Source organism: Podarcis cretensis, assembly GCF_951804945.1.
Source record: "Podarcis cretensis genome assembly, chromosome: Z".
Classification (NCBI taxonomy): domain Eukaryota; kingdom Metazoa; phylum Chordata; class Lepidosauria; order Squamata; family Lacertidae; genus Podarcis; species Podarcis cretensis.
The window spans coordinates 16,976,770-17,002,987 of record NC_137184.1 but is presented as its reverse complement, the minus strand read 5'-3'; the positions used below and the strand labels follow the sequence as shown (position 1 = coordinate 17,002,987).

Below are 26,218 nucleotides of genomic sequence, written 5' to 3'. Positions count from 1 at the left end.
AGTAGAGTCTTCTTCACGCAAAGAGCTATGGCCTTTGTCAAGCAAACCAGAAGCTGATGTGAGCTCAGTGCATCAACGAATCTTTCCCGCCCAGAAGGCATCCCTGATTGCTGTGGTCATCCAATGGTAGATCTTCCTTCTCCCAACAGGTGTGTGGGCCCAATCCTTGGGGAAGATGGCCGGTGTTAATGTGCCGCTTGTGGCAATGCACCATGCATATGTCGTCACAGAGAGGATAGAAGGGATCCAGGTTAGTGGATTGCAGATACTAGTTTTTAATCCAGTGCTTTCTAACTTTCTTAGTTTTTCTCTCTTGTGTGTACCACAGCATTACCCTTTGTTGAAGATTGCTCATGGTTTTTACTGATTGAAGAGTGTGATATAAATATTGGGTTTTATCCAACCAGTCATATGCAGAGTAGAACCACTGAAATTATTAGACATTATTGTGGATTACTGACTAGTAAAATGCTAGGGGAGATTAGGTATTTTTGTTTTAACCCAACCTAAAACTGTAACGGCTACCCCTGCAAGAAAACCACTGCATCTATTTTTCTGAAATTTGGTGAGAACTGTGCCTCTGGAAGGGACAATCTTGCCTGCAAATTTCATCCAATTCTGCTGAATTTTTTTTTATGTTTGTGGGTGTGGTGTGGTGGTGTGTGTGCATAATCTGCAATTTGATGGGGCTACACCAAGCTTGCAAATTTTGTCCTGTGATAAGGAGAATAGCTGCAGTTTCCCACCCCCACAATCCACCTCCCTCCAATAATGAATAGTGGGGAAATGAAACAGGCTCAGACAGACCCCAAGCTGAACTGAGCAGCCAATGTAGCACCTTCTCTGAAGTTGGGCTATTTTACAAAGCCCCAAATCAGGGTCCGCACTGAATTTTGTGATGTGTGCCTGCCTGTAATTTTTAGGCAGTTTCGAGAAGGTTTATTCCTCAAATTGCCACTAGATGTCCTTCTAAGACCCTCTAATGCAGCCCAGGAGAGGCTAGTGCTTTGCATCAGTGACTGCTGTGGAAGACGTCTCACATCCCTTAGTGGCGGATTGGGGTGTGTGTGTCTTTTCTTCTTCACCAAATCACTTTACAGTGTAGCCGATGTAGGATCCTATGCTCCTCACTTTACTCTAGCCCCTCCAGGGGCCACTTGGTGAGCTTAATCAGATGGCTATTACTTTGGTTGCTACCACTATCATGACCACTAATTTTGTATCTTGCCTTTCCTCCCAAAGGAGTCCAGGGCAGCAAACGCATCAGTAACTATATCATTAAAAATGCTTTTGCAAAAACAGTTCAAAGCAACAACACTAACTGAACTAGTAATTTCAGCATTTTCAGGGGGCCCATGGTCTCCTCAGGCTGCCCCACATATCTGCCTGGCAGCCTCGTTCTGCATTAGCTGTACACTCCAGATTGCCTTCAAGGGCAGCCCCACATACAATGCACTCTGGTAGTATGGATGGGAGGTCACCAGAGCACCAGGCAAGGCTGCTCAGTTGCATGGCGAGTTCCCGCCCCCCCACATGACACATGACACAATTATTAAGGTTAATGAGCTAATTAAGGCCACAACTTTATTGGTTACAGGTGATGAGCGGTATTGGCTTAGGCATTGGTCCCAGCTGGAGGCAGCAGAAGAGGGAGATCCCAGGTCACGCCTGTGTTAAATAGGGCAGCCACGCCCCCCGAGCCAGCCAATTGGCTGTCTGGGGGGTGATGCGGCCGGTGATTCCCTCTATCGTGTGGAGGCTGAGCGCCAGCCGCCACACATGTGGTGGGGGCGTGAAGCCTGCAACACCACCTCCTTTCGCAGGGCAGAAGTGGCTTTGCTCCAGCTTTACCATAGGGTCTACATCTACCCTAAAACATCCCCATGAATCAAGAGCTTCTGGAGTGAGACTCTGGGGTGTCAAAGGGGAGAAATCGGTCAGGGGACAGAGCACATGGAAAGCCTGGCAGGATGACATTGCAAGCCCACTGAGTCTAGCATCCTGTTCTTGCCATAGCCAAGCATCGTCACTGCAAAACTAACAATATACATACAGTACTTCTGTTGAAATCAGACAGCACCTATGATTCTGATATTTCATCACCTTTTGAAAGCACCCTCCCAAGTGATTTTAGGAAATTAATTTAATTCATTGATGGCCGTTTGGTCTGCATTTTATGACTTTATAATTTTACAAAGTTGCGATTTTGCTGCACATCACCATAATGTATATCGTCATTTATAAACAATCTATAAATAAATAAATCCAGGAGCAGAAAAAAAATACATTCTGCTATCAGAGCTCTTAAAATCACAGTAGGCCTTAAAATGATTGTAAAGCACCCAGGAAAATAAAAATAAAAAAGGTTGGGCACCAGGTGACACAGTTAAAAACAAACAAACAAGCAAACACTGTGTGTGTATGTGTGTATGTGTATGTGAACATGCTGTGTCTTCCCCCAGATTTGTTAGTTTTTCCTCTTTGGGTATTTTTAGAACATGCCAAATGTTCGAGATCATGACACCTCCGTGTATCTGCGTCTCCAAGGCGATGCCCTTTCTGTGGGTGGATATGAGTCAAATCCCATCTTCTGGGAGGAGGTGAGTGGTGTTCATAAGGAATTTAAAAAAGCACAGCACTGCATGAGGCTGGGAAGAGAGAGGTGTGTGTGCGTGTGTGCGTGTGTGTGTGTTGAACAAGGTGCTTAAAACACTACATTTTACAAGCTCAGACGACTTTGAAATCAGAGATGTTTCTGGAGGATTTTGAAGGCACCACCTTGGTCTACCTTGAAGAGGTGTCGTTAAAATTCCAGGGCTTGCACAAAGAACCTGCTGGCCTGTGAACCAGTCCCCGCTTAAGAAAGCTGTGTGTGAACTCTTGCACAGATATTGGAGCCCCTCCTTGAGGTGGAGAAAGGGATTGCAGCACTGTCACCTGTGATAGGCAGGCAGTGTGGACAGGTCAGGCTTGGTATGGACATAAGAAGAGCCTTCTGTATCAGGCCAGTGGCCCACCTAGTCCAGCATCCTGTTCGAATGACCAAGTGGGAAACCCACAAGCAGGTTCTGAGCACAAGAGCCCTCTTCCCCTCCAGTGGTTTCCAGCAACAGGTATTCAGAAGTGTTTTTGCCTCTGTTCATGGAGGCAGAGCATAGCAATCATGGCTAGTAGCCCTCAATAGCTCTCTCCTTCCTGAAATGAAGGACATGGGCTTCTGTCTTGACCATAGCAGGACAGCATTGGACTGGCAATCACAGCTGTCCAAAACTGAATCCCCATCTTTGAAAACTTCTTGAGGGGGCAGAACATTTGGAAATGAGCATGCTGGCTCTTTCAGGTGCTGGACAAGTTTGCTTTTGGCCTCTTTGATCTGGATTGGGATGTGTTTACACAGCACATTGAAGGCGCCATCAACCGAGTTCCAGTGCTGGAGAAAACCGGAATCAAATCCACAGTCTGTGGCCCAGGTAAGGATATTCCAGGCCCATAAAAGCATGGCACAGGATTTAGAGACAGTCTGCAACCCTAACACCATTTACCTGAGAAAAAGACCCTTGAATCTAACAGCACTTTATTCTCTCTCTCTTTTTTTAAATAATACTTATTCAGGTTTTAAAACATTGCAACATAAAAAACAGAAAACACAATACAAAAAAACACACGAAACATTTCCAAGAAAAAATGCAAAAAATAGAAAAAGCAAGAAAAACAAAAACAGATAAAAAGGAAAAAAAATAATAATTAAAAAATACATACAATCAAAACAGAAAAAAACAAGTTAAACCTTTACATAATTTTTTTTCTATGACCTATTTCCTTGACCTCCTCACACCTCCCCTCTTTGTTTTCTAGTTCAAATAGATATTTCAGCAAATCCTTCATCTTTATTTTTATCCTAATAATTTATCTTAATATACTGTAATTTTCCATTCTCTCTTTCACCAATTAGCCATCCACTTTTACTTTATTTAATCTTATTTCTCATTAAAACTGATATATTTAAACCTATTCTCTTAAGACATTTCCCCTAGGGTCATAAAAATTCCATTCCACGATTTCTCCATCTCTCATTAAAAGCAATTAAAAAAAAAATCTCAATATATACACTTTAAATTCCCAGTTTTCTTTCACCGTCTCCCCTCCCCGGTCTCGGCCCCTGCCAACAGTTCCATCGGCTTACAACAGTCCATCAACCTGGAGATCTCAAATCCGAGGCTCTTAAGTCTTTTTCATGTCCCATCTGCCAATCTTCTTGATAATCTTTAATATTAAGAAACAGTTCTCTAACAGCACTTTATTCTCATTAGTTGTAGTCAGGAGTTGACAGCTAGTTTTGGATAGAAGCAAAAGACCTTCATTGCCCAACCCTCATCTCATTTTAATCAATGGTATATCCAGGTCAGAGCCATTGGTCCACCTAGCTCAATATTGTTGACACTGACTGGCAGTGTCTTTCCAGGGTTTCAGGAAGGGAATTTCTCCCAGCCCTACTAGGAGATGGCAGGGATTGAACCTGGGGCCTTCTTGCAAGCAGGATTCTAGTCCTTGTGGTTTCTGAATAAAGGGCTGGATTAAATAGGAGTGCAGAGAGGTGCCTTGTATTGAGTCAAACCATAAGTCTGCCTTGCTCAGTGTTGTCAACACTGACTGGCAGCTGGTCTCTCTGTGGTACCTGCCCAGGCTATCCCAGCCCCACCGGGAAATACTGCAGAGGTTTGAACCTAGGACCGTCTACATGCAAAGCAGATGCTCTACCAGTGAGCCACGACCTTTCAGAGGCAAAGGGCAAGCTGACATTCATTGAAATCCCATATACAAAAGCTACAAACGCTGGCAGTTGAATCTTATCTTAGCATCCTCTGTTGCTGCTGAGACTAATTTAGGAGGTACAGGACAGGCTGCATGAAGCACATATGCCCAGCTCTGCCATCTCGCCAACAGGGACTTAAGATGAGACACTTCATTCCATTCTGCATGGTATTCATTGCCTGCAGACCCATTTCCACTTCACTGCAGTTTTACCTTCCGCCAAAACCAGCATTATTTATGCTGCTGTCTACTGCGGGCAAAATGATGTAACTTTCATAATAACTTATGTCTACTCTGGTGTCATTATTTTATTCCAACCCCTCCATTTCAGCGAAAAGGAAACACTATACAAATGAGGGGAAGGGGGAAATAAATAAATAAGTTTTATTTATTACATTTACCGTATTTTTCACTCTATAAGACGCACTTTTCCCCCTTCAAAAATTAAGGGGAAATGTGTGTGCATCTTATGGAGCGAATGCAGGCTCCTTGGCTTCAGCGATAGCAACGCGAAGCCTCCAAAGTGCAGAGGGAGAGGCCCCCCCACACTCCGGAGGCTTCGCGTTGCTTTCGCTGAAGCCGCCTGAAGCCCCTGGAGCGCAGCGGGAACTCCTGCTGCGCTCTGGGGGCTTCAGGCAGCTATCCACAAGCCTTCAGAGCGCAGCAGGAGTTCCCGCTGCGCTCTGAAGGCTTGAGGATAGCCGCCTGAAGCCCCCAGAGTGAGAGGGGTTGGGCCACACCGATCCCTCTTGCTCTCCAGGCTTTGCTTCGCTGGAGAGGCGCTGCACAGTTTTCCCTCTCTGCGCAGCGCCCATTTAGCGAAGCGGGAGGAGAAATGGAAGGGGCTCCGTTTCTCCTGCCGCTTCGCTGAATGGGTGCTGAGCAGAGAGGGGGAGAATTTTTTCCCCCGTTCTCCCCCTCCTATGGCCCGGTGTGTCCTATAGAGCGAAAAATACGGTATATGCCTCCTTTTCCTTCAAGGAGCTCAGGGTAGTTTACATGAACCCCCCCCCCCATTTTATCCTCACAACAATCCTGTGAGGGTAGGTTAGGCTGAGAGAGTGAGCTTCATGACTAAGTGGGGATTCAAACCTAGGTCTCCCAAGTTATAATCCAACACTCTAACCATTGCACCATACTGTTGGCTGGCTGAAAGCAGCAGCAGCAGTTAATACCAACCCCATTTGCTGGAATGATTTCTGTTCCAGATATGGGATGAATAAGAAATTTATGCTCCAGTTTCTATTTTTGTTGGAATTTTATGACATCCCTCCCTTCCACCTTTCCACCTGGGGCATCTTCCTCCCTCAGTCTTGTGGAAAGGCTGGCCCAGGGAGTGAGAAAAGAAGTTAAAGCTTCCTACTAGGGAATAGGACTGGAAGGGTTTGAATGACTGTTGTCCTGGGCTAGGAGTTAGGTAAAAGAAAAAGCTGATTTCTAAACTCAGAGGGTGGTGACGAAAGGGGAGAGAGGTTCTCAGAGTAGAAGAATGTCATGATTGCTAGTCCTAAAGGGGGCACCAGAGTTCTGTTTTCTTGGCAACCAAATTAGCTAGAGAAAGAGGAGATAGTTGCCAGGCTACATTAGTCAGGCGGCATTTGCCTGGAACTCTTATTTATATACAGTTTGCTATCCATTTTCATAAACCAAACCAAACAGGATCTTGAACCAAAGAGTTTACAGTCTAATGCAGAGAACACCAACACTATCCGTCTAATGCACTGTGATATGGCATTAAGCAATCAAGAGTTCTGTAGTTTGTTAATAATAATAATAATAATAGTTTATTCTTTGTACCCCGCCCATCTCGCTGGGTTTCCCCAGCCACTCTGGGCGGCTTCCAATAAGGATTAAAAATACATCAAATGTCACACATTAAAAACTTCCCTGAACAGGGCTGCCTTCAGATGTCTTCTAAATGTCAGGTAGTTGTTTATCTCTTTGTCATCTGATGGGATGGTGTTCCTCAGGGCAGGTGCCACTACCGAGAAGGACCTGTGCCTGGTTCCCTGTAGCTTTGCTTCTCGCAGGGAGGGAACCGCCAGAAGGCCCTCAGCACTGGACCTCAGCGTCCGGGCAGAACAATGGGGGTGGAGACGCTCCTTCAGGTATACTGGACCGAGGCCATTTAGGGCTTTAAAGGTCAACACCAAAACTTTGAATTGTGCTTAGAGTTGCTAGGAGACTCCTATTATCTTCAGAGAGCTAAAATTCTCAGAATGACTTAACAACCCCTCTTCACAGGAAACTCTGGGAACTATAGCTCTGTGAGGGGAGTTGGGGCTGCCCAAGCACCCTTAATGAATGGCAGTTCCCAGAATTCTTCTGGGGAAGCCATGGCCAGTTAAAGTAGTACTGTAGTGATTTACATGTATGCTGTGAATTGTTCAATAGTGGTAGGGTGTAAGATTCCTAGCAAATTTCAAAAGCCTGCTCTTGGATCTTACAACCATCAAAGCTGGTTGCCACCATTGCTCTGGTGGGACTGAGTTCTATAGTTTAACTATGTGGTGCATGAAAAATCTTGTTGTTGTTGTTGTTGCTGCTGCTGCTGCTCTTTCTTTCTCTAGTCTGCAAACAATGTATAAATTTCAATTTAAAAAAATTGTTTTGCCATTTGATTTCCACTGAAATTTACATAAATGGTTGTGTAGGGTATGTAAATACCTATGTAAGCTGCATAACACTCATTAAATTGCAGACAGAGGGACAGATAATGGGGCATTTGGCAGTTACTGAGCTGCAGGGGAATGGAAACAGTGCTGATTGTGACAGGTAACTGATCAGAACAGCAGTCGCTACCTTCGTAACATCCATAGCAGGGGTGCCCTGGGGAGAAGAAACAATTGCAAAACATATAACCAGCTGGGTATTAACCGTACCCATGATCTCTCTCAAAAAACATGCCACATGCCAGAGAGAGTGATAGATTGTTGACCTGGATAGCAATATGGAGACATAACCCTGATACGCTTGTGTTGGTGGTAGTCAGTATTGTGCTCTTCAGATGTTGCTGGACTCCCAACTTCCAGCAGTCAGCATGATCAATGGTAAGGGGTCATGAGGGTTATAGTCCAGCAATCATAGAATCATAGAGTTGGAAGAGACCATAAGGGCCATGGAGTCCTACCACCTGCCAAGCAGGAAACACCATCAGAGCACTCCAGACAATGTCTAGAGGATGCTGCATTTGCTATGTACTGTGCCCCATTCTTGTCTTTTAGATACCCTACTGCTGATTTTCTTCCCTATTTTCAGTGTTGCTGCTATAATGATAACCTGCATTTTATTGGAAAATGTCTTCTGTTATGTATTGCTTATTATAATAATTGTATTTATACAATGGTTTTGATTTTTGTATTGGACAGATATTATATGTTCTGCTTTTTAAACCACCATGGGACCTTCTTTATTCATGGAAATTCCATGCTTTGTGGAAAGCATGGCCTCCATGGGGCTGTCCCTGAATAAGTCTGGCCCAACTCATAACCGTGGACATGCCTTGGACCTGGTGTTCACCTCTATGGATGTGGGTGATCTGACACTAAGTAAAAGCAAAACTAAAGAAGTGCCGTGGTCAGATCACTTCCTGGTGCAACTGGACTTCTCCGTGACCCTACTCCACTGCAGGGAGGATGGTCCACCCCTGCCACTTAATGGATCCAAATGGTTTCCAGAGAGTGGTAGGGAATGCTTTATCCCATGTTGATGGCCTTTCAGCTGATTCCCTGGTGGCCCACTGGAATGTGGAGTTAACCAGGGCTATTGACTGTTTGGTTCCAAAGTGCCCTCTCCGATTGCATGGAGCCCGGACAGCCCTGTGGTTTTCCATTGACCTGAGGGCAATGAAACAATCGCTGATATGGCTAGAGCGCCGGTGGCAGATAACTCATTCTGAAGCTGACCAGACACGGGTTAGAGCTCAATGTCGAACGTACCAAGTGGCGGTAGTGATGGCGAAGAAGACTTTCTTCACTGCCTCTATTGCATCTTCAGAAAACAGCAGCAGGAGGTGCCTTCAGGTGGTTTGCAATTTAGCGGAACCACCTGCTACATTGGGGCCCAGTATGGGCCACATGATCTCCTGCAATGATTTTGCAAAGTTTTTTGCAGATAAAGTTGCTCAGATTCAGGAAGAGGTAGACTCCACCATGGGAGCAGGGCTGGGGCGGGAGAGTGCTAGAGTCCTGTCTAGTCAAGTTGCGTGGGATCAATTCCAAACTGTTACATCTGAGGATGTGGACAGCCTGCTTGGACGAGTGAAACCAACCACCTGTCTCCTTGATCCTTGCCTATCCTGGCTTATCCTGGGAAGGGCTGGGTGATGGGCTTTGCGGGGTGGTGAATGCTTCTCTCTGTGAGGGAGCCTTCCCAGACCCACTGAAAGAGGCAGTTATCAAACTGCTTCTTAAAAAACCATCTTTAGATGCGGCCAATATGGCCAACTATTGCCCAGTCTCAAATCTTCCATTCTTGGGCAAGGTGACTGAGCGAGTGGTTGCGGAACAACTCCAATCATGCCTGGAAAAAGCGGACCATTTGGATCCCTTCCTCATCATTGGACTGAAACTGCCTTGGTCGCACTGGTTGATGATCTCCGGTGGGCTAGGGACAAAGGTGAGAGCTGTTTCCTAGTTCTGCTGGATCTCTCAGCGGCTTTTGACACCATTGACCATAACATCCTTCTGGACTGTCTAGAGGGACTGGGAGCTGGGGGCACTGTTATACAGTGGTTCTGCTCCTTCCTCCTGGGCTGTGTTCAGAAAGTGGTGGTGCAGGATGAGTATTCAGACCCCTTGGCTCTCACTTGTGGGGTGCCTCAGGGTTCTGTCCTCTCCCCCATGCTTTTCAACATCTACAAGCAGCCGCTGGGAGAGATCATCAGGGGGTTTGGGCTGGGTGTTCATCAGTATGCGGATGATACCCAGCTCTACCTCTCTTTCAAATCAGAACCAGTGAAGGTGGTGAAGGTCCTATGTGAGTGTCTGGAGGCGGTTGGAGGATGGATGGCAGCTAACAGATTGAGGTTGAATCCTGACAAGACAGAAGTACTGTTTTTGGGGGACAGGAGGCAGGCAGGTGTGGGGGACTCCCTGGTCCTGAATGGGGTAACTGTACCCCATTCAGGACCAGGTGCGCAGCCTGGGAGCCATTTTGGACTCACAGCTGTCCATGGCGGTGCAGGTCAATTCTGTGTCCAGGGCAGCTGTTTATCAGCTCCATCTGGTACACAGGCTGAGACCCTACCTGCCCGCAGAGTGGTGCATGCTCTAGTTATCTCTCGCTTGGACTACTGCAATGCACTCTGTGTGGGGCTACCTTTGAAGGTGACCCGGAAACTACAACTAATCCAGAATGCGGCAGCTAGACTGGTGACAGGGAGCGGCCACCGAGACCACATAACACCGGTCTTGAAAGACCTAGTACGCTCCCAGTACGTTTCCGAGCACAATTCAAAGTGTTGGTGCTGACCTTTAAAGCCCTAAACGGCCTCGGTCCAGTATACCTGAAGGAGCATCTCCACTTCCATCGTTCTGGCAGGACACTGAGGTCCAGCGCCAAGGGCCTTCTGGCGATTCCCTCACTGTGAGAAGCCAAGTTACAGGGAACCAGGCAGAAGGCCTTCTCGGTAGTGGCGCCCGCCCTGTGGAATGCCCTCCCATCAGATGTCAAAGAGAAAAACAACTACCAGACTTTTAGAAGACATCTGAAGGCAGCCCTGTTTAGGGAAGCTTTTAATGTTTAATAAACTATTGTATTTTAATATTGGAAGCTGCCCAGAGTGGCTGGGGAAACCCAGCCAGATGGCCTGGGTATAAATAATAATAATAATAATTATTATTATTATTATTATTATTATTACCCACCATTTGCTCCCCAAGGAGCTCAAAGAGGTGCACATGTTTCTCGTCCTCATTTAATCCCCACAATGACCCTGTGAGGTAGGTCAGGCTGAGAGGCAGTGACTGGCTCCCAAGATCATAGCCAGTGAGCCTCATGGAGTGGGGGATTTGAACCCGTGGTCTCTGACTGGTCCTAGTCCAACACTCTAACCACTGCGCCACACTGACTCTTTTGATGAAGGGTGGTATATAATTATGATTGATGATGACAATGATGAGGATGATTATAATTAGGTACATTAAACAGATTGTGGGAAGAGAAAGGGAGCTTGGCTGAACTCTTCGGGGACTGAACTGCAGTGTTTCAGGGCACTGTTATGATACATATTTAATTTCATAAAAATTATGTATGACTTGTTTGTTAAAAATCAAACATCAAAGCAGTTTACACAAGGAGTAAATTGATGAAAGCAGTTAAAAACATCCCTATCAAACATTTAAAAAAATTTAAAATCAGCAGTGAGCTAAAAACAGATTAAACCACATGCCAACATTTTACATATCTGAGTAGGCTTGCCTAAGCAAAATATGTTTTTAGCAGGTGCCGAAAAGAGTATATTGAAGGTCAACAAGCAGGGAGTTCCATGGTGTGGTTGCTTTCACATAACACTCTTCCCCCAAAAAAGAAACATATGCAAAAGAATGTGTAGAAATTCCCCCTTGACTGACTCTTCTACCCCCACCCCCACAAACTGAACACCAAAACAGGGGGACGACACATCAGGGGCCTTTATTTAATTTGAAATATTTATCCCTTTCTATCTCTCTCTCTACCAACCACCCCATACCTTGTTGACATTGATGAAACTTTGACAGCAGAAATCGGTCCAGCTTTTTACTAATATATAAAATACCTCTCTTTCCCCTGATGATAATAATAAAAAAATAAATATCAGCTACAGGGAGAATACACGATGGTAATTTATTGGAATGCGTGGGCTGGAAGTGAGAGAAAGATGACTGTTATATATTTATATATATAAAGTAATCATTTTGATGCCAGGAATAGCCCCTTAAGTATTTTCAGCTCAATTAGGGTAGTTTTGAGAGAACTGTTCTTAAGGAGGATGCTTCTTCTTCAGTGCTCTGATTCACCTTCCACAATTTTGGAAATAATTGGAGTGCATGAAAGGATGACTAAGAACAGGGAAGGCCAATGGCAATTTTGCTGGCAGAGGGCAAAAAGCCAATAACTTCTCTTCCCTGGGTTCTTCTTAAACCTTGTTGAAATGAGTGCTGACCCAGTTGCCAATCATATTATTTCAGGGCCAGCCTAGGACACTGGTGAACCTCAGGTCAGTGGGAATATTTGGACCCAAAGCCTTTCATAGAATCTTGGAATTGTAGGGTTGGGAGGGACCCCAAGGATCATGCAGTCCAGCTCCCTGCACCACAAGAACCACAGCTCAAGAATCGCTGACAGGTGGCCACCCACCCCTGCTTAAAGGTAAAGGTAAAAGGACCCCTGACCAGTAGGTCCAGTCGTGACCGACTCTGGGGTTGCGGCGCTCATCTCGCTTTATTGGCTGAGGGAGCCGGCGTACAGCTTCCAGGTCATGTGGCCAGCATGACTAAGCCACTTCTGGTGAACCAGAGGAGCGCACGGAAACACCGTTTACCTTCCCACCGGAGCGGTACCTATTTATCTACTTGCACTTTGACATGCTTTCGAACTGCTAGGTTGGCAGGAGCAGGGACCGAGCAACGGGAGCTCACCCCGTCGTGGGGATTCGAACCGCCGACCTTCTGATCGGCAAGTCCTGGGCTCTGTGGTTTAACCCACAGTGCCACCCACGTCTCACCCTTTGCTTACAAGCCTCCAATGAAGGACATAGTCAAGCACCTTTCAAAGGAATCCGTACCACTGTTACCATCAGGATGTTCTTTCTAATGTTTCCCCATTTGGCCTGACAGGCCGTTTCTTCTAAGTCACACCCAATTGCTCCATACCAGATGTCAAGTGAGCTCCTGAAGTTCCTTCACTGAAGTGCGCTGCCCTGTCTACCAGCTGATGGGTGGGAACAGCACATCTTGCTTCAGAAACATCAAGCAGTTTCAGAGTAGCCTGCTTTTGGTATAGCAGGCGTGTTAAAATTTTGGTTACACCAAGAGCTTTGAAGAGTTATTGATGTATCTGCCCCCCCTCCCGCTTTTTGTCTATGCTTTAATATTTTGTCTATGCAATTATTTTGTTAAAAATGAAGAACAGGCTGCTAAATCACAGCAGTGGCCCATCTAGTCCAGCACCCTGTTCTCACAGAGGCCAAGAGGCCTGTGAGAAGCCATAAAGCAGGGCCTAAGCACAACAGCTCTTGTTGCTCCTGTGGTTCCCAGAAACTGGTAGTTCAGCAGTCTGTGTTTCATTATTTCTCCCTGTGATTTAGAGTCATTCACTGCCGACCACAAGCCTCTCATGGGGGAAGCGCCAGAAGTCCGAGGCTTCTTTCTGGGCTGTGGCTTCAACAGTGCTGGTAAGAGACAAATTTTCTCTTCTACATAAGTATGATCTACAATTATTACTACTACTGCTATGTATTAAATTTATATACAGGCATCTCCTCACTTGCACCTGATCTACTTGCGCACCACTATGCGCGCACACGGCGCTGGGAACCTGGAAGTGGCAGGAGAGAGCTGGAAAGTCTGTGGCTCACAAGGTGACCCTTCCCAGAGCCTGAGCAGTGCAGAGGTTAGGCCCCTGGACAGTTCCAGGCATGGCTTAGGCTGGAGAGTTCCACAGGGTGTTGCTTCAGCAGCCGTCATCTTCAGACTGAGCCTTCAATAGGAGCTGCAGTGCTGTCTTCAGCAGCACTCTGGACAGCTGCTTGCAGAGCTTAGGCCAGGGAGGCCATCAGTCTGCCAATGGTGTTTCAGCAGCAGTCATCCCCAGATGTTCTGCTCCATCTGGAGAGGCACTAGCACTGTGTCCTCATCTTGCACGAATGCCTCTGATTGGCTACGTACTTCTCTGGTAGGCACTGAGGGCGGGTCCCTCTTCAGTTCTGAATCCTTGGCTGCATCTCTTGAGGACTCTGACCCCAGAGTCATCACAGCTTGGGCCTCCAACACATAAGCAGAGAGCTATCTACCGGTACCTATAATTGGTAGGCTGGTGTGGCCTGGCTTGCCCAACTTAGTTCTACTTAGAGCACACCTTTTGAAATGAATGAACCTAAATGATTCATGACTATTAACTGCAGGGGGGGTTCCCTCTGAATATAGAGCTTGCTTTGGATACAACCCATAATATTTGACCCTTTTTGTTGCCCTCAGGAATCCAGGAGTAATTTGAGGAGAGTAAAGCCATCAGATCCTGCCCTCCTGAGTCGCATCTCAGCTCAGGAATTTGTTTTCTGTACCAGAACTGAGCTCGTAGTCTTTCCACAATTTTGCTCTTTGCTCTCTCCAGGAATGATGCTCGGAGGTGGCTGTGGGAAGGAGCTGGCCCACTGGATCATCCATGGGTATCCTGAAAAGGACATGTACGGTTATGACATTAGGTGAGCACCTTCCTGCTCTGGCCCCGTAGAGAATCTGCCTTGAATACAGAAGGTTCCAGGTTCAATTCCCCAGTGAGGCTCAGGGTGTATCCTTGTCTGAAACCCTGTTTAAAAAGGTTGCTGAGGTTGCCAGCTTCAGTGTGAAGGGAGCACAAAGTGCTGGATGGAGTTGATGATAAATGCTGCCTGTGTCCTGGCAGGGGGGTTCCTGTGAGGAGGCAGCAAATGGCAGAGAAACCCCCAGCCAGCATATAGAGTCCTGAGCTAGGGGGAGCAATGGTATAATTCAGGATAAGGAAGCTTCTTGCATCCTTGTTCTTCTGAGCCCTTTACCCCGGACTATGAAGACTGGAACCTTTCTTTCTAGGGTAAGGACTAAGGACCATAGCTAAGTGGTAGAGTATCTGCTTTGCGTGCAAAGGTTCAGTCTCCAGGAACGGCTCCTGTCTTGAAATGCCAGAGAGCCACTGCAAGTCAGTGCAGGCAATATTGAGCTAGGTAGACTAATGGTCTTTCTCAGAATGGTTTTTTCCTAGGTTATGACACTGTCTTCCCAGTGAGACTCTTTTGTGCCAGATTTGTTGTCTTTCCAGTGCAATGTGGAACCCTTTCTGTTCATGTAGGCCAGCAAGGGGGGGGGGGACTTTGGCCCTCTCGCTGCTGCTGAACTACAACTCCCATTGGCCATTGTCCATGCTTGCTGGGGGCTGGTGAGAGTTGTGGTTCAGCAACATCCGGAGTGACAGATGTTTTATAAAACCTTGGCCTCCATTTTGTAAAAATCTATCTTTAATTGTGGGGTGTGTGTTGAGGTCTGTTGTGTTGCATTTAGGTAACTTAATGCTCTTTGGTCATTGTATCCACTGTTAGTTAGAGTAGACCCACTGAAGTGGGTGGACATGACCAAAGTAGCTCTGATGGAGTCTCCTGTGGGTAGAACTTGGTTGAATACAACGCTTTACATTTGTCTTTCAATTTTATTTATTATTTTTGTACTTTACTCACTGTTAAGTTTTACCAAGAATTATACATTTTAGGGCAATATTTTATTTATTTTTACTTGTTACACTTATATACCACCTTTTTCTTCCAAGGAGCTTAAGGTGATGTGCATGGTTCTACTCCTTCACATTTAATCCTCACAACAGCCCTGTGAGGTAGGTTAAGCTAAGAGACAGTGACTGGTCCAAGGTGATGGCTTCATGGCTGAGTAGGGATTTGAACCCTGGTCTCCCAGGCCATAGTTCAGTGCTCTAACCTTTACACCACATTGTAGGAGCCTGAAAGTGGGGTTGCTGTATAGGATTTTCTCACCCTGTATTGCAAAGCAGTGTGGATTGCCAGCAGCAGGTGGGCCTGCTCCACAGCAGGCCTGCTCCACAGATGTTTCTGTCTTTCGAATGGCTGGGAACTGATGGCTCTTAATAGTCGTCATTAATTTCTTTGTCAGTTTGATCTCATTGCCTCTATTCTGCTTCTGTGTGATCACCGGGAGTCGGATGCAAGTTGAAATTATAGCTATGCAGTAATGATATCTGTTCAGGCAGCCTTCCATACCCTGTTGCCCTCCAGAGGTTTTGGACTACAGCTGGCTGATCCTGATCCTGATGATGATGATGATGATTATTTATTAGATTTATATATCACCCTTCATCAAAAGATCTCAGGGAACTGTAGTTCTGGAGTGCATCAGGTTGGAGAAGCTAGCTCTACAGAGCCCAGAGTGGAATACATAATTCTCTTCTCACCCACCTGCATCAAATCTAGCTTGGTATTGTCGGCACTGACTGGCAGCAGCTCCCCAGTAATTTGGACAAGCTGGGCTTTTATTGTGGATCCCCCTATGGAAGCAGGGGCAACCATACTTTCTGGAAACAACTGAAGATATTTTTTCCCTGACAGGCCAGCTGAATAGATGGGTCTTTACTTTGAGTGGCCACTTGTTAGGGTTTTAGCCCTGTTTCCAATGTATTTTCTGGTTCTTGGTGTTTTTAACAATTTCTAATTATCTTATGTTTGCTTAGGAGGCAATTAATAAATCCGTGGTAAAATAGATCTAAGATAAAATTTTAGTCAGGGCTATTACCTTGGGGCATATAACTGGGGGATTTGAGGATTGAAAATCTGACTTTCTGCATGCTCTTACCCTTTGAAAAAACACATCCCAAACAGCCTTGTTTTCAGGGTTCTGAATAGTTCCACAGCCAAACAGCTCTTACCATCAGGAAGATCTTCCTGAGGTTTTGTTGGAATCTCTTTTCCTGCCATTTGAATCCATTGGTTTTTGATTTTGCTCTCCAGAGCAACAGAAAACAAGCTTGCTCCATCTTCCATGGGACAGTCCTTCAGATATCTGAAGATGGCTATCATATCTCTACTCAAAATAAATTAAAAAATTGTCCAGTAGCACCTTAGAGACCAACTAAGTTTGTTCTGGGTATAAGCTTTCATGTGCAAAAGTATCTGAAGAAGTGTGCATGGGGTCACGATGAGTCAACAAGAGGTTGGTTAGATGGACCACTGGCCTCATCCAACAGGGTCTTCTTAGGTTCTTATTGTCCCTCCATCTCATTGTTGTCTGCACTGACTTGAAGACACTCTTCAGGGTTCTAGACAAGAAGTCTTTCTTAGCCCTAACTGGAGAGGCTATCAAGGATTGAACCTGGGACCTTCTGCATGCAAAGCAGCTGCTCTTCCACTGAACTATGACTAAGTGGTACAGAGGGCAGCATTGGAACAATATATATACCGTAAGTGAAGCTGGTAGCCAGGCAGACAGTGAGTTCAAGAGCTGGAAACTAGAAGACCTGACTCTACCATGATGCTACAGCCTGTAATGTCTGTCTCTGCCTTCAAGCAAGCAAGTGCCTCGTACCCTCCTACCTCCAGAGGAAGAGAGTGGTGTCAGCGTCACTCAAAACATAATTTATTTTAATGGTGTGCTGTTCCGAAGCAGAGGAAATGGCATGTTCTCAAACAGCAGACACAGAAGCACCTCTGTGTCAAAACCTGCCAACAGCCTCCTTTGTTGCAATGTACTCTTGGATTCTGCAATGGAAGAGCATCTTAGCACCAAAAGTGGGGATAAGCATGCCTGTCATCATTAGCCTCCTCAAGGGGAGCTCAGAATCCTGTTCCTGAACTTATGGCCTTGTTAATCTGCGGAACCCTGCAAATTCTGCAGGGGTTATAAATTAAAAGTATGTATTGGTGCCTGAGGCAAAAGACTTGGCACTCCTTGGAGGCCTAGGTGCAAGGCAAGGCTGGGGGAAGGGCTGTAGCTCAGTGATTAGTGAGCCTGCTCTGCATGCAGAAGGCCCCAGCTTCAATCCCTAACCAATGGCATTTCTGAGTTGGTCTGGGGGAAAACTCCATGCCTGGAACTCTGGAGAGTCACTGTCAGTCAGCCTAGACAGTATTGAACTAGATGCACCCAGTGGTCTGACTCCATGTAAGGCAGCTTCCTATGCTCTTATTACTAGCTTAATCTTATTGGCTGCCTCCATTGGCTACCAGAGGCACTTTTCCTCACCCTGCCTAATGGTAGGGATGGCCCTGATTGTACAACTAACGGTTTGCTGATATCTAGATTTGCTCCCTCTTCTGTGCTGCCCCTTATGCTTGGAACCTTTCAACCAGAACACTAAAACCAATCCCCTCCACACCACCACCACCTCCATCTGCCTTCCTGGAAGTCCAACACCATTGTGGATGGAGATCTTTCTGGGTTCTGAAAGAAATCAGCAAGACCGCCAACTCATGCCTCTAATTTGTCATGGATGCTGCAACATGATGTAGTGTTCAGAGTGCCAGACTAGGATTTGGAAAAGACCAAGATTCGAATCCCCACTCAGCCATGAAGATCATTGGGCATGACCATGGGCCAGTCACTCACTGTCAGCCTAACCTACTTCACAGGGTTCTTGTGAGGATAAAATTGGGGGGGGGGGGACCTATGCATGCTACCTTGAGCTCCTTGGAGCAAAGAAGGTGGGCCATAAAAGCAACAACAAAAAACAATAAATTCCTCCATTTTGAATGTACACACTACTAATAAACTTCTTCAGGTATTAGCCAAATGGAGAGGTAAACAGGTTAGACAGAGATGAGATGGGTGTGCTATATTTGCCCCCTCTGTCCCCATTTTCCATGAAAACCCCCCAGTTTGAAACCCCCAAAATTCAGCATTTAAAAATGTGCTGGGAGCATTTGCACTAGGGTTTCTGGGAGCAGAAATCTCTGGTGTTTGCTTATTCATCCCATGTCCAGATTGGACCAATCCCCTGAATATAATTGATATTGGGGGGAAATGAGGGTGGTGACAGCACACTCATCTCTTTATTTCACCATTTGGTCCTCATCTGAAGATAACACGTGGGTCTGCCTCTGTCTCTAAAATGTTCACCTCTCTATAGGAGGTTTCACCACTCCCTTACAAACAACAACCTCTGGATTCGGGAAAGGAGCCATGAATCATATGCAAAAAACTACTCCGTCGTCTTCCCACATGACGAGCCTCTGGCTGGGCGCAATATGAGGAAGGACCCCCTCTATGAGGTCAGACCCAAAGCTCATGGAAGAAATTCTGGGTGGACATGGGGGCATTAGGCAGAGAGGCATCCAGGGATGTGGGTAGCTTTTGCTGGAAGACTTCTGAAACAGGCATGTCCTGAAATGGATTGTGTTTGCACAACTCTAGGGTTTGATCTAGAAACCTCATTGAAATATACTCTGAGTCAAGTACGAATTTCATGCTCTTTATTCAGCTTCACTTTCCCCAAAACATCTAGCTATATATACATTATTTACACAATGGGCCCTGCGATTGGCTAATTCCAGGCTGCTCCTGTAGGCCAATCAGGTTGCGGGTTCACTTCATCAAGGAGCCTGATTGGCTGTTCCTGCAGGCCAATCAGGTCGCTAATTCACTTCCACCTGGAGCTGGATTGGGTGGCTCCTGCGGACCAATCAGACTGCTCCTATAGTTCTAGGATTCAGCTCAGTACATAACACTCATGGATGGTCCAAAGCTGATACTTTATTTGAGCAAGCCACCCACCATTGTGTACCCTCATGGCCAGAAGGGATGTGGCGCAAGTTGTTTTTAGAGAAGAATCCTCTATGTTGCATTGCAGGTGTGGTAGCAGTGAAGCTGCTGGACACAACTTAGCTGAGCTTGCGTGGTGTTCGGGGGGAGGGGGGAGAAAAGCCATCCAACAACTGCGAGGGAAGCGCCTGTTGTAAGTTTGGCAGAGATTAAAGCCCCAAGCAGGCTTTGTATGGGGCAAATATTTGTGGTGAGGGGCCCCAGGTAGACCCTAACACTATGGGGGCATGGAGCCTAGAACAACATTAGCTCCAGGAACAGCAAAGAGGAGGCAATAGCAGGAGAGTGATCACAGGCTAATTTCATGGTCCCTAGTTCAATGGAATGTTGGGGTTCAGGTTTTTTTTAACACTCTTCTTCCCTCCATCTCCTCCCTCCGCACTCAAATTTTTGCGACCCTCGCAGGAACTTCTGCAACAAGGTTGTGTATTTCAAGAGAGACATGGCTGGGAGAGGCCAGGCTGGTTCCATCCAAAGAGTAAGGCACCAGTAAGTACAAAATTTCGGGATGTAATACCAAGGAGGAGCATCGTGGAACATCATGTCTCCGCATGTGACCTTTGTTCCTCTAGCACTACCATTATAAGGTACCCTAAAGTCTCTTTTGCCTGTTTTCCTGTTCTGCTCTTTGCCCCAGGCAAAGAGCCTGTGAGAAGGATGATCTGCATAATGTTCTCCTCACCCCAGAGAGATGGGTTTGGATAATTTTGGCTTCTGAAGGCAGCCCTGTTTAGGGACGTTTTTAATGACTGATGTTTAAATGTATTTTTAATCTCTGTTGGAAGCCACCCAGAGTGGCTGGGGAAACCCAGCCAGATGTGTGGGGCACAAATAAATTATTATTATTATTATTATTATTATTTATTTCAGGTTTTGGAATATGATTATTATGGCGCTTATGACCAAACCCCACATGAAGACTATGAATACAACCGCTTGCTGTCGGATGAATACACATTTGATTTCCCACCTCACCACAATGTTGTGAGTAGAATGCCCTTGGAGGAGGATGCAGTGGTTCTGTTGCCAAGAGGGGCTTCTAATGGGAGGGGGGAGTCTTCAGGTAAGGGACATTCCCATCTCCACCTGGAGATGCAGTGATTTGAACCTGGGATATTCTGGCAGAGGAACTCAGGCTTGCTGGCATCCCTCAGGACTGCACCGCAATCAGGCTTTTAAAAAGCCTCCATTGGAGCCAACTGGAGCTTTTTAAAATCCTCCATTGGTGCCAATTGAGGCTTTTTAAAACTTCGTTGCTACAGCAGCATCCTTTATGGGAGGGGGTTTCACAGCTGGCTCTTTGTATAACAGCTTCCTGTGTTCTATACACCCAGCACAGCATCTTGGGGGGTGGAAGGGAACCTTTAGCTGTTGAAACATAAAATCAAAAGTGATTCAGGTCTGAGTTCTTTGGGAAGAAAGGTGTCTAATAGGTAGTCTGATGAGATGTCAGTGCACGCAGACATGAGTTACGGGATGCCAAGCACTGGAAAAGAGCTATTGTCGTGGTGGGTGTGACTTTTGAAGAAGAAAAAAATCCAAGGAATATCTGTTGTTTTTCTTTTTAAGATAGAAAAAGCATGAATCACAGGTCCCTTTTCTTTTCTTCTCTTGTCACCTTGAGTGACTTCTTACATGCCCCTTGATTCTCCCTTTCAACGTGACCAAGCCTGCCTGCCATGTGCCCCCATCACCCCATGGCTCTGTTTTCTTTCCTTCCCCGGTTTTAGATCAGGAACGAATGCTTAACCTGCCGAAATGCCCTGGCGGTGTTCGACATGTCTTACTTTGGGAAATTCTACCTCGTCGGCCCAGAGGCCAAGAGGGCAGCTGACTGGCTGTTTACGGCTGACGTTTCCAAGCCTCCAGGTACCCACCCCCCTCCCCACCATCCCACCCTCTTATTTCCAGCGGCGTTCTGCTGGCGCTGCCAATGTCATCAATGCCTTCTCCTGCATCAGGCACATAATCCCCTCCCAGTTAATGATAACGTTCAGCCAAGGCTTCTGCCAATCAAGCTGGGGAGGTTGCTTTCAAACAAAGGGCTCTGTGCCCGGGAGGAGGTTTGAATACCCCAAAGGACGCAGGCATCTCTTTGAGAGCTGCAGCCTGTGTTGATTTGGCTCTGCTTGTGATGGCTTTAAGAGGGGATTATAGGAATTCATGGGAGCACAAGCCTACCAGTGGCAATTGCAGTGGCTGGGATGACTTGCCTCTTAGCAACTAACTACAGGAGATCACAATCTATTCAGTTTGGGATTCAGGCTTTGACTGAATTCGGCGCACAGTCCTATTGGAAATCAACGCCACCAGGAAAGAAATGTGTGGTGTGTGTGTGTGTGTGTTTTTAAGGGAGATGCATACAAACTTTTACTCATTTTTTCCTCATAATACATCTGCCTTTCACCCCATTTTTAAAGTCCCAGAATCATAGAATTGTACTGTTGGGCATCTAGCACAACTCCCTGCATTTACATAAATCACAGTTAAAGAATTCCCGACAGCTTCTCTTTAAACACCTCCAATGAAGGTGAGTCCACCACCTGTCACAAAGCATTTCCTAATGTTTGGTTGGAATTTCCTTTCTCATCATTCAAATCCATTTCTGTCTTGTTTCAGCTAATTGTTACCTCAGCTAAAAGGAGACTGTTTAGTTATTGAACAATTCAGATAAATCCTAATGGAATTGTTTCCCTCACACCTCCTCTCCCCTAATGGAAGAGCAAAGGCAAGGATCCTTCACTTTGTAGCCTAAGGGTTAATTTTGTTAGTTAGCTAGCCAAGAGGGGTACAAGTGGAAATGTTGCTTAGCAACCAGGAAGGGTGGCATGACATTACTGAGTTAGCACATGCTCTGACTGGCTTTGTAGTTCTGAGGGAGTTTTTTCCCCTCTGTGCGTTTGATTGAATGTCTAAATTTATGCTGTGTACAAGGCCAACCTCTCCATTCCTTTCTTCTCACATTAATACCCTGTTTTCATTTGCTTTTCCCAGTAAAGTGTTATCAGGGCTTCTCTCTTTGGATTCCTTCTGTGTTTTAAATGACTTTGCATATGCATACATTCCTGCTTCCAGATGCTGCTTTTATGGAATGATTTGGGGATTAAAAAAAGGTCTGGGGCTTCTGTTTCAGGAGCAACAGTTTATACCTGCATGCTGAATATGCGTGGGGGAGTCGAAAGTGATCTGACCGTTAGTGCAATAGACCCCGGCACACAGGACTCTGCGCTGGCACCTGCCTTTGAAGGTAAAACAGCAATGGCAACAACACTGATCCTTGATTATTTTAAACCAATTAGATGCTGGTTTTTCTTAGCACTCTGTTTGAGTAGAGCTGCAGTTAGATTGGAAGTTGTTATGTACTGAGCTGAATTCTAGAACAATAGGATCCAAAATGCAGCAGCCTGATTGGTCCGCAGGAGCCAACCAATCCAGCTCCAGGTGAAAGTGAATCAGTGGCCTGATTGGCCTGCAGGAGCAGCCAATCAGGCTCCTGGAGGAAGTGAATCCACAACCTGATTGGCCTACAGGAGCAGCCTGGAATTAGCCAATCACACGGGGCCCATTGTGTAAATAATGTATATATAGCTAGATGTTTTGGGGAAAGTTTCATTCATTGCTACTACGAGCTGAATAAAGAGCACGACTCCATGTATATTTCAGAAGTCTTGGTGTGGACAGGAGCTGGGTGGGCAACTCTTGAAACATTTGGTGGGGTCTGGAGGAGGGCAGGTCCCAGCAATCCAGGGGACACAAGAGCCAGTCTGTTGAATCTCTCTTCTGACAGCTGAGGGGACACACAGTCTTCATGGCTAGTAGCCATTGAAAGCCCTTTCCTCCATGAATTAGTCTAGTCCTCTTTTTTCCAAAGCCATCCAAGTTGATTGCCATCACTGCTTCTTGTGGGTGAGAATTCTAGTGCTTAGTGCAAGAGCCGTCTTGCCAAAAATGGGTTTTCAGGAGGACTTTTAGAAATCAGTTTTAAGATGGTTCCCTGACCTCTTGGGCTTTCAAGCTATAAAGAGACATGGCACATGAGGAAAAAGGAGCAGGAGGGAAGAGGGGAAAGCAAGCACCAGGCCAAGTTTTTAAGGTTACCATTCTTAAAAGTTGCAGCTGGTGTCAGTGGTGGTTCTGGCTGTCTTGCCATTGATAAAGAGCAGTCTTCCACCCACTGAAGCACACTGCCCTCCCCCCCCCCATCCACCAAATCAGATCCAGGAGCATAGAACTGGTGCCAACAGCCAGGACAGGAGGGAACAGGCAGCTCCAGCCTCACAATCTGAGTCTTGATGACACTTGGAAATCTACACAGGAGGGGGCTTGATGGAGGCACCCTCCTCCCTTACTTCTTTCCTCCTCACCTACCTTGCAGGACTGCTCTCCCTCACACCAGACCCAAATGAAGTCATTCTCAGCACAGCAGGAATGAGAATGCCAGTCACGTCTTTTTCTGTCCTGGACCTTGACATGACAGCCTCCTTAATTTTTTTGGATGGCAGGTGGCTGGTGTGAATGGTGATTTCATTACCTATGACTAGACACCAGGCTGGCCATGTCTCCCCCCACCCCACCCCCAGGCTCCATCCAGCAGCCAGCATAACCTAATTAAACACTCCTCCTTTGAGGCCTTTTTGCAAACTGAAAGGTGCTTATTGAGTTTCTGTCAACCCTTGCTGCATCTACTGTCTCTGGGCTGACGGGTAGGTGCACCCGTGACCGCTCCTACAGCCCTTATTTGGAATAATTAAGGGCAAATTAAAAATAAATCAGCCGGTGAGTGGATTTGCACAATTACTGGCAAGCTAAAATGGGTAGCTGGAGGGAGCATTTCTTACTTGACCTTACATCACAGAATTGGAGAGTTTGAAGGGGTTCCAAGGGTCATCTAGACCAACCCCCTGCTGCAATGCAGGAATCACAGTTAAGAATCCCTGACAGATGGCCATCCAATTGCTGCTGCAAAACATTCAAGGAAGGAGAGTCCAGATGTAAAATGGAGCTCAGCTAGATGAAGCCTGGTGGAGGCTGACTCACTGGGGCTAACAGGGCTCAGTCTGCTCTCAGCCACTCCCACCTCCCTGGCTTCCGTCTTGAGGGTGGACTTGCCGTTCATCTTCTTTCTCCCTCTTAGTCTCAGACTGCACACACATCATACATTTACAGAACATTCAAAGCCCCAGTCCTCCCCACGTGGCAACAGTAGTTTACCTAACAGAGCTATAACTCACAGCATGCTTAAACTACAGTTCCCATTGTTCTTTTGGGGGAAATGTGCTTTACCTGTCTGGTGTGTGCACATCCTCCTGTGTTGCCCTGGGAGAAGGATAGGGACAAAAGAAAGAAAATGCTACCTGGTGGAAATAAAATAATACATGTCATTGAGAAAGCAGGTAGATAAATGTTTCTCTCTCTATTGGAACACCAGAAATTGTGGACATCCAATGAAACTGAATGCTGGAAGATTCAGGACAAATAAAAAATGACTTTGTTATTTAGTGCATAGTTAAACGGTGGAACTCCCTTGTGCAGGAGACAATGATGGCCAGCAACTTACATAGAGGGCTATTGATGGACACTAGCCACTATGTCTATGTCCTCCCTCTGCTGTCTGAGGCAGTATGCCTCTGAATTGCTGGGAATTACAAGTAAGGAGAGTGCTGCTGTGCTCAGGTCCTGCTTGTGGGCTTTGCAATGGCACATCTGGTTGGCCACTGTAAGAACAGGATGCTGGGCAAGATAGGCTTTTGGTTGACCTTTCGCTCTTAAGTTCTGCTTCCATTGTTGGAGGCAGCAATGCTTCTGAATACTAGTGGGTAGGGGAGAGTGCTCTTGTGCTTGGGTCCTGCTTTAGGGCCACCTGGTTGGCCATGGAGACAATAGGATGCTGGACTAGATTCATCAGGGTCTTCTGGAATTAAGCTGGCTTTCCTTGCCATTGGTTAAGGCTCCCTGCTGGGCTCCCTGCATTCCACCCCAACAGCTCCACTGGGCACCAGCTGTCTGCTCTGGAGGCATGACAAATTCAGCACCCTGGTCCCAGTGCCAGAGAGATGCCTGCTTTCAGGAAGCCCACCGAGAAAGCATCCAAGATGACAACATGCTCACCTTCCATGCTTCTGGGGCCACATACCTGTGGTGGGTGGGATGAGAGGCAAAAGTGGGTGGAGCAATGAATGTGACACAAAATAGTCATAAGCAATAAAACACATCTAAAAGTACACCAGGTCAAGCAATTTCCACCCAAATCATAGTGAGATGTAAATATAAAGATACCAAAAAAATAATATAAATAAGAACAGCCCCCTGCCCCCCCCAACCCTAAACACTGCTCCAACCCAAAAAATCTATTCAGCAGTCTCAGCTTTTGTAGCTGGAGTTATTTGGAGACCCACCTTCCCAGGCTAGGTGGGGAAAAGCCTGCAAGGCAGGGAGCAGGTCTTCCAGGACTCACATCCAAGATGGAAATCCCTCTCTGGATTCAGGTAAGTCCATATTCTCTTTCTGACAGATGGAGACCTCGCCCCACAAATCGGAATCCAGGTGCTGTTAAACGCATTTATTTATAAAAGTATTTGTATATCATTTAAAAAATATTAAAGTGGTTTACAGCAATAAAACCATAAAATAAAACCATAAACAGTTAAAAGCAAGCACCAGTTGACTATTGTGGAAGGATGCGCTCTTAATTGCTTGCATGGGTCTGGTGGAATAGGAAAGTTTTCAACAGGCATTTAAACGTTGGCACAGAAGGCACCTGCTCAATCTTCATTGGCAGAGCATTTCACAGGAATGACAATCAAGGTTCAGTTTCTTGTTCTTGTCAAACAAGCTTCACCAACTCAGGGGTATGACAAATGGCACTCTTGCAGATGATTTCAGTGATGGAGCTGGAA

At 46.2% G+C, this 26,218-nt stretch overlaps 1 protein-coding gene across 1 annotated transcript in view; it reads left to right on the top strand.

Moving 5' to 3' along the window:
* Positions 1 to 26,218, top strand: part of SARDH (sarcosine dehydrogenase) — a 48,661-nt gene that overhangs the window by 8,076 nt on the left and 14,367 nt on the right. The window contains exons 7-16 of the mRNA XM_079961259.1: positions 150 to 250; positions 2,496 to 2,600; positions 3,341 to 3,470; positions 13,100 to 13,186; positions 14,125 to 14,215; positions 18,631 to 18,772; positions 19,728 to 19,811; positions 20,193 to 20,306; positions 21,053 to 21,191; positions 22,456 to 22,569. Coding sequence (XP_079817385.1) covers positions 150 to 250; positions 2,496 to 2,600; positions 3,341 to 3,470; positions 13,100 to 13,186; positions 14,125 to 14,215; positions 18,631 to 18,772; positions 19,728 to 19,811; positions 20,193 to 20,306; positions 21,053 to 21,191; positions 22,456 to 22,569 — 1,107 coding nt within the window. The remainder of the gene's footprint in view (positions 1 to 149; positions 251 to 2,495; positions 2,601 to 3,340; positions 3,471 to 13,099; positions 13,187 to 14,124; positions 14,216 to 18,630; positions 18,773 to 19,727; positions 19,812 to 20,192; positions 20,307 to 21,052; positions 21,192 to 22,455; positions 22,570 to 26,218) is intronic.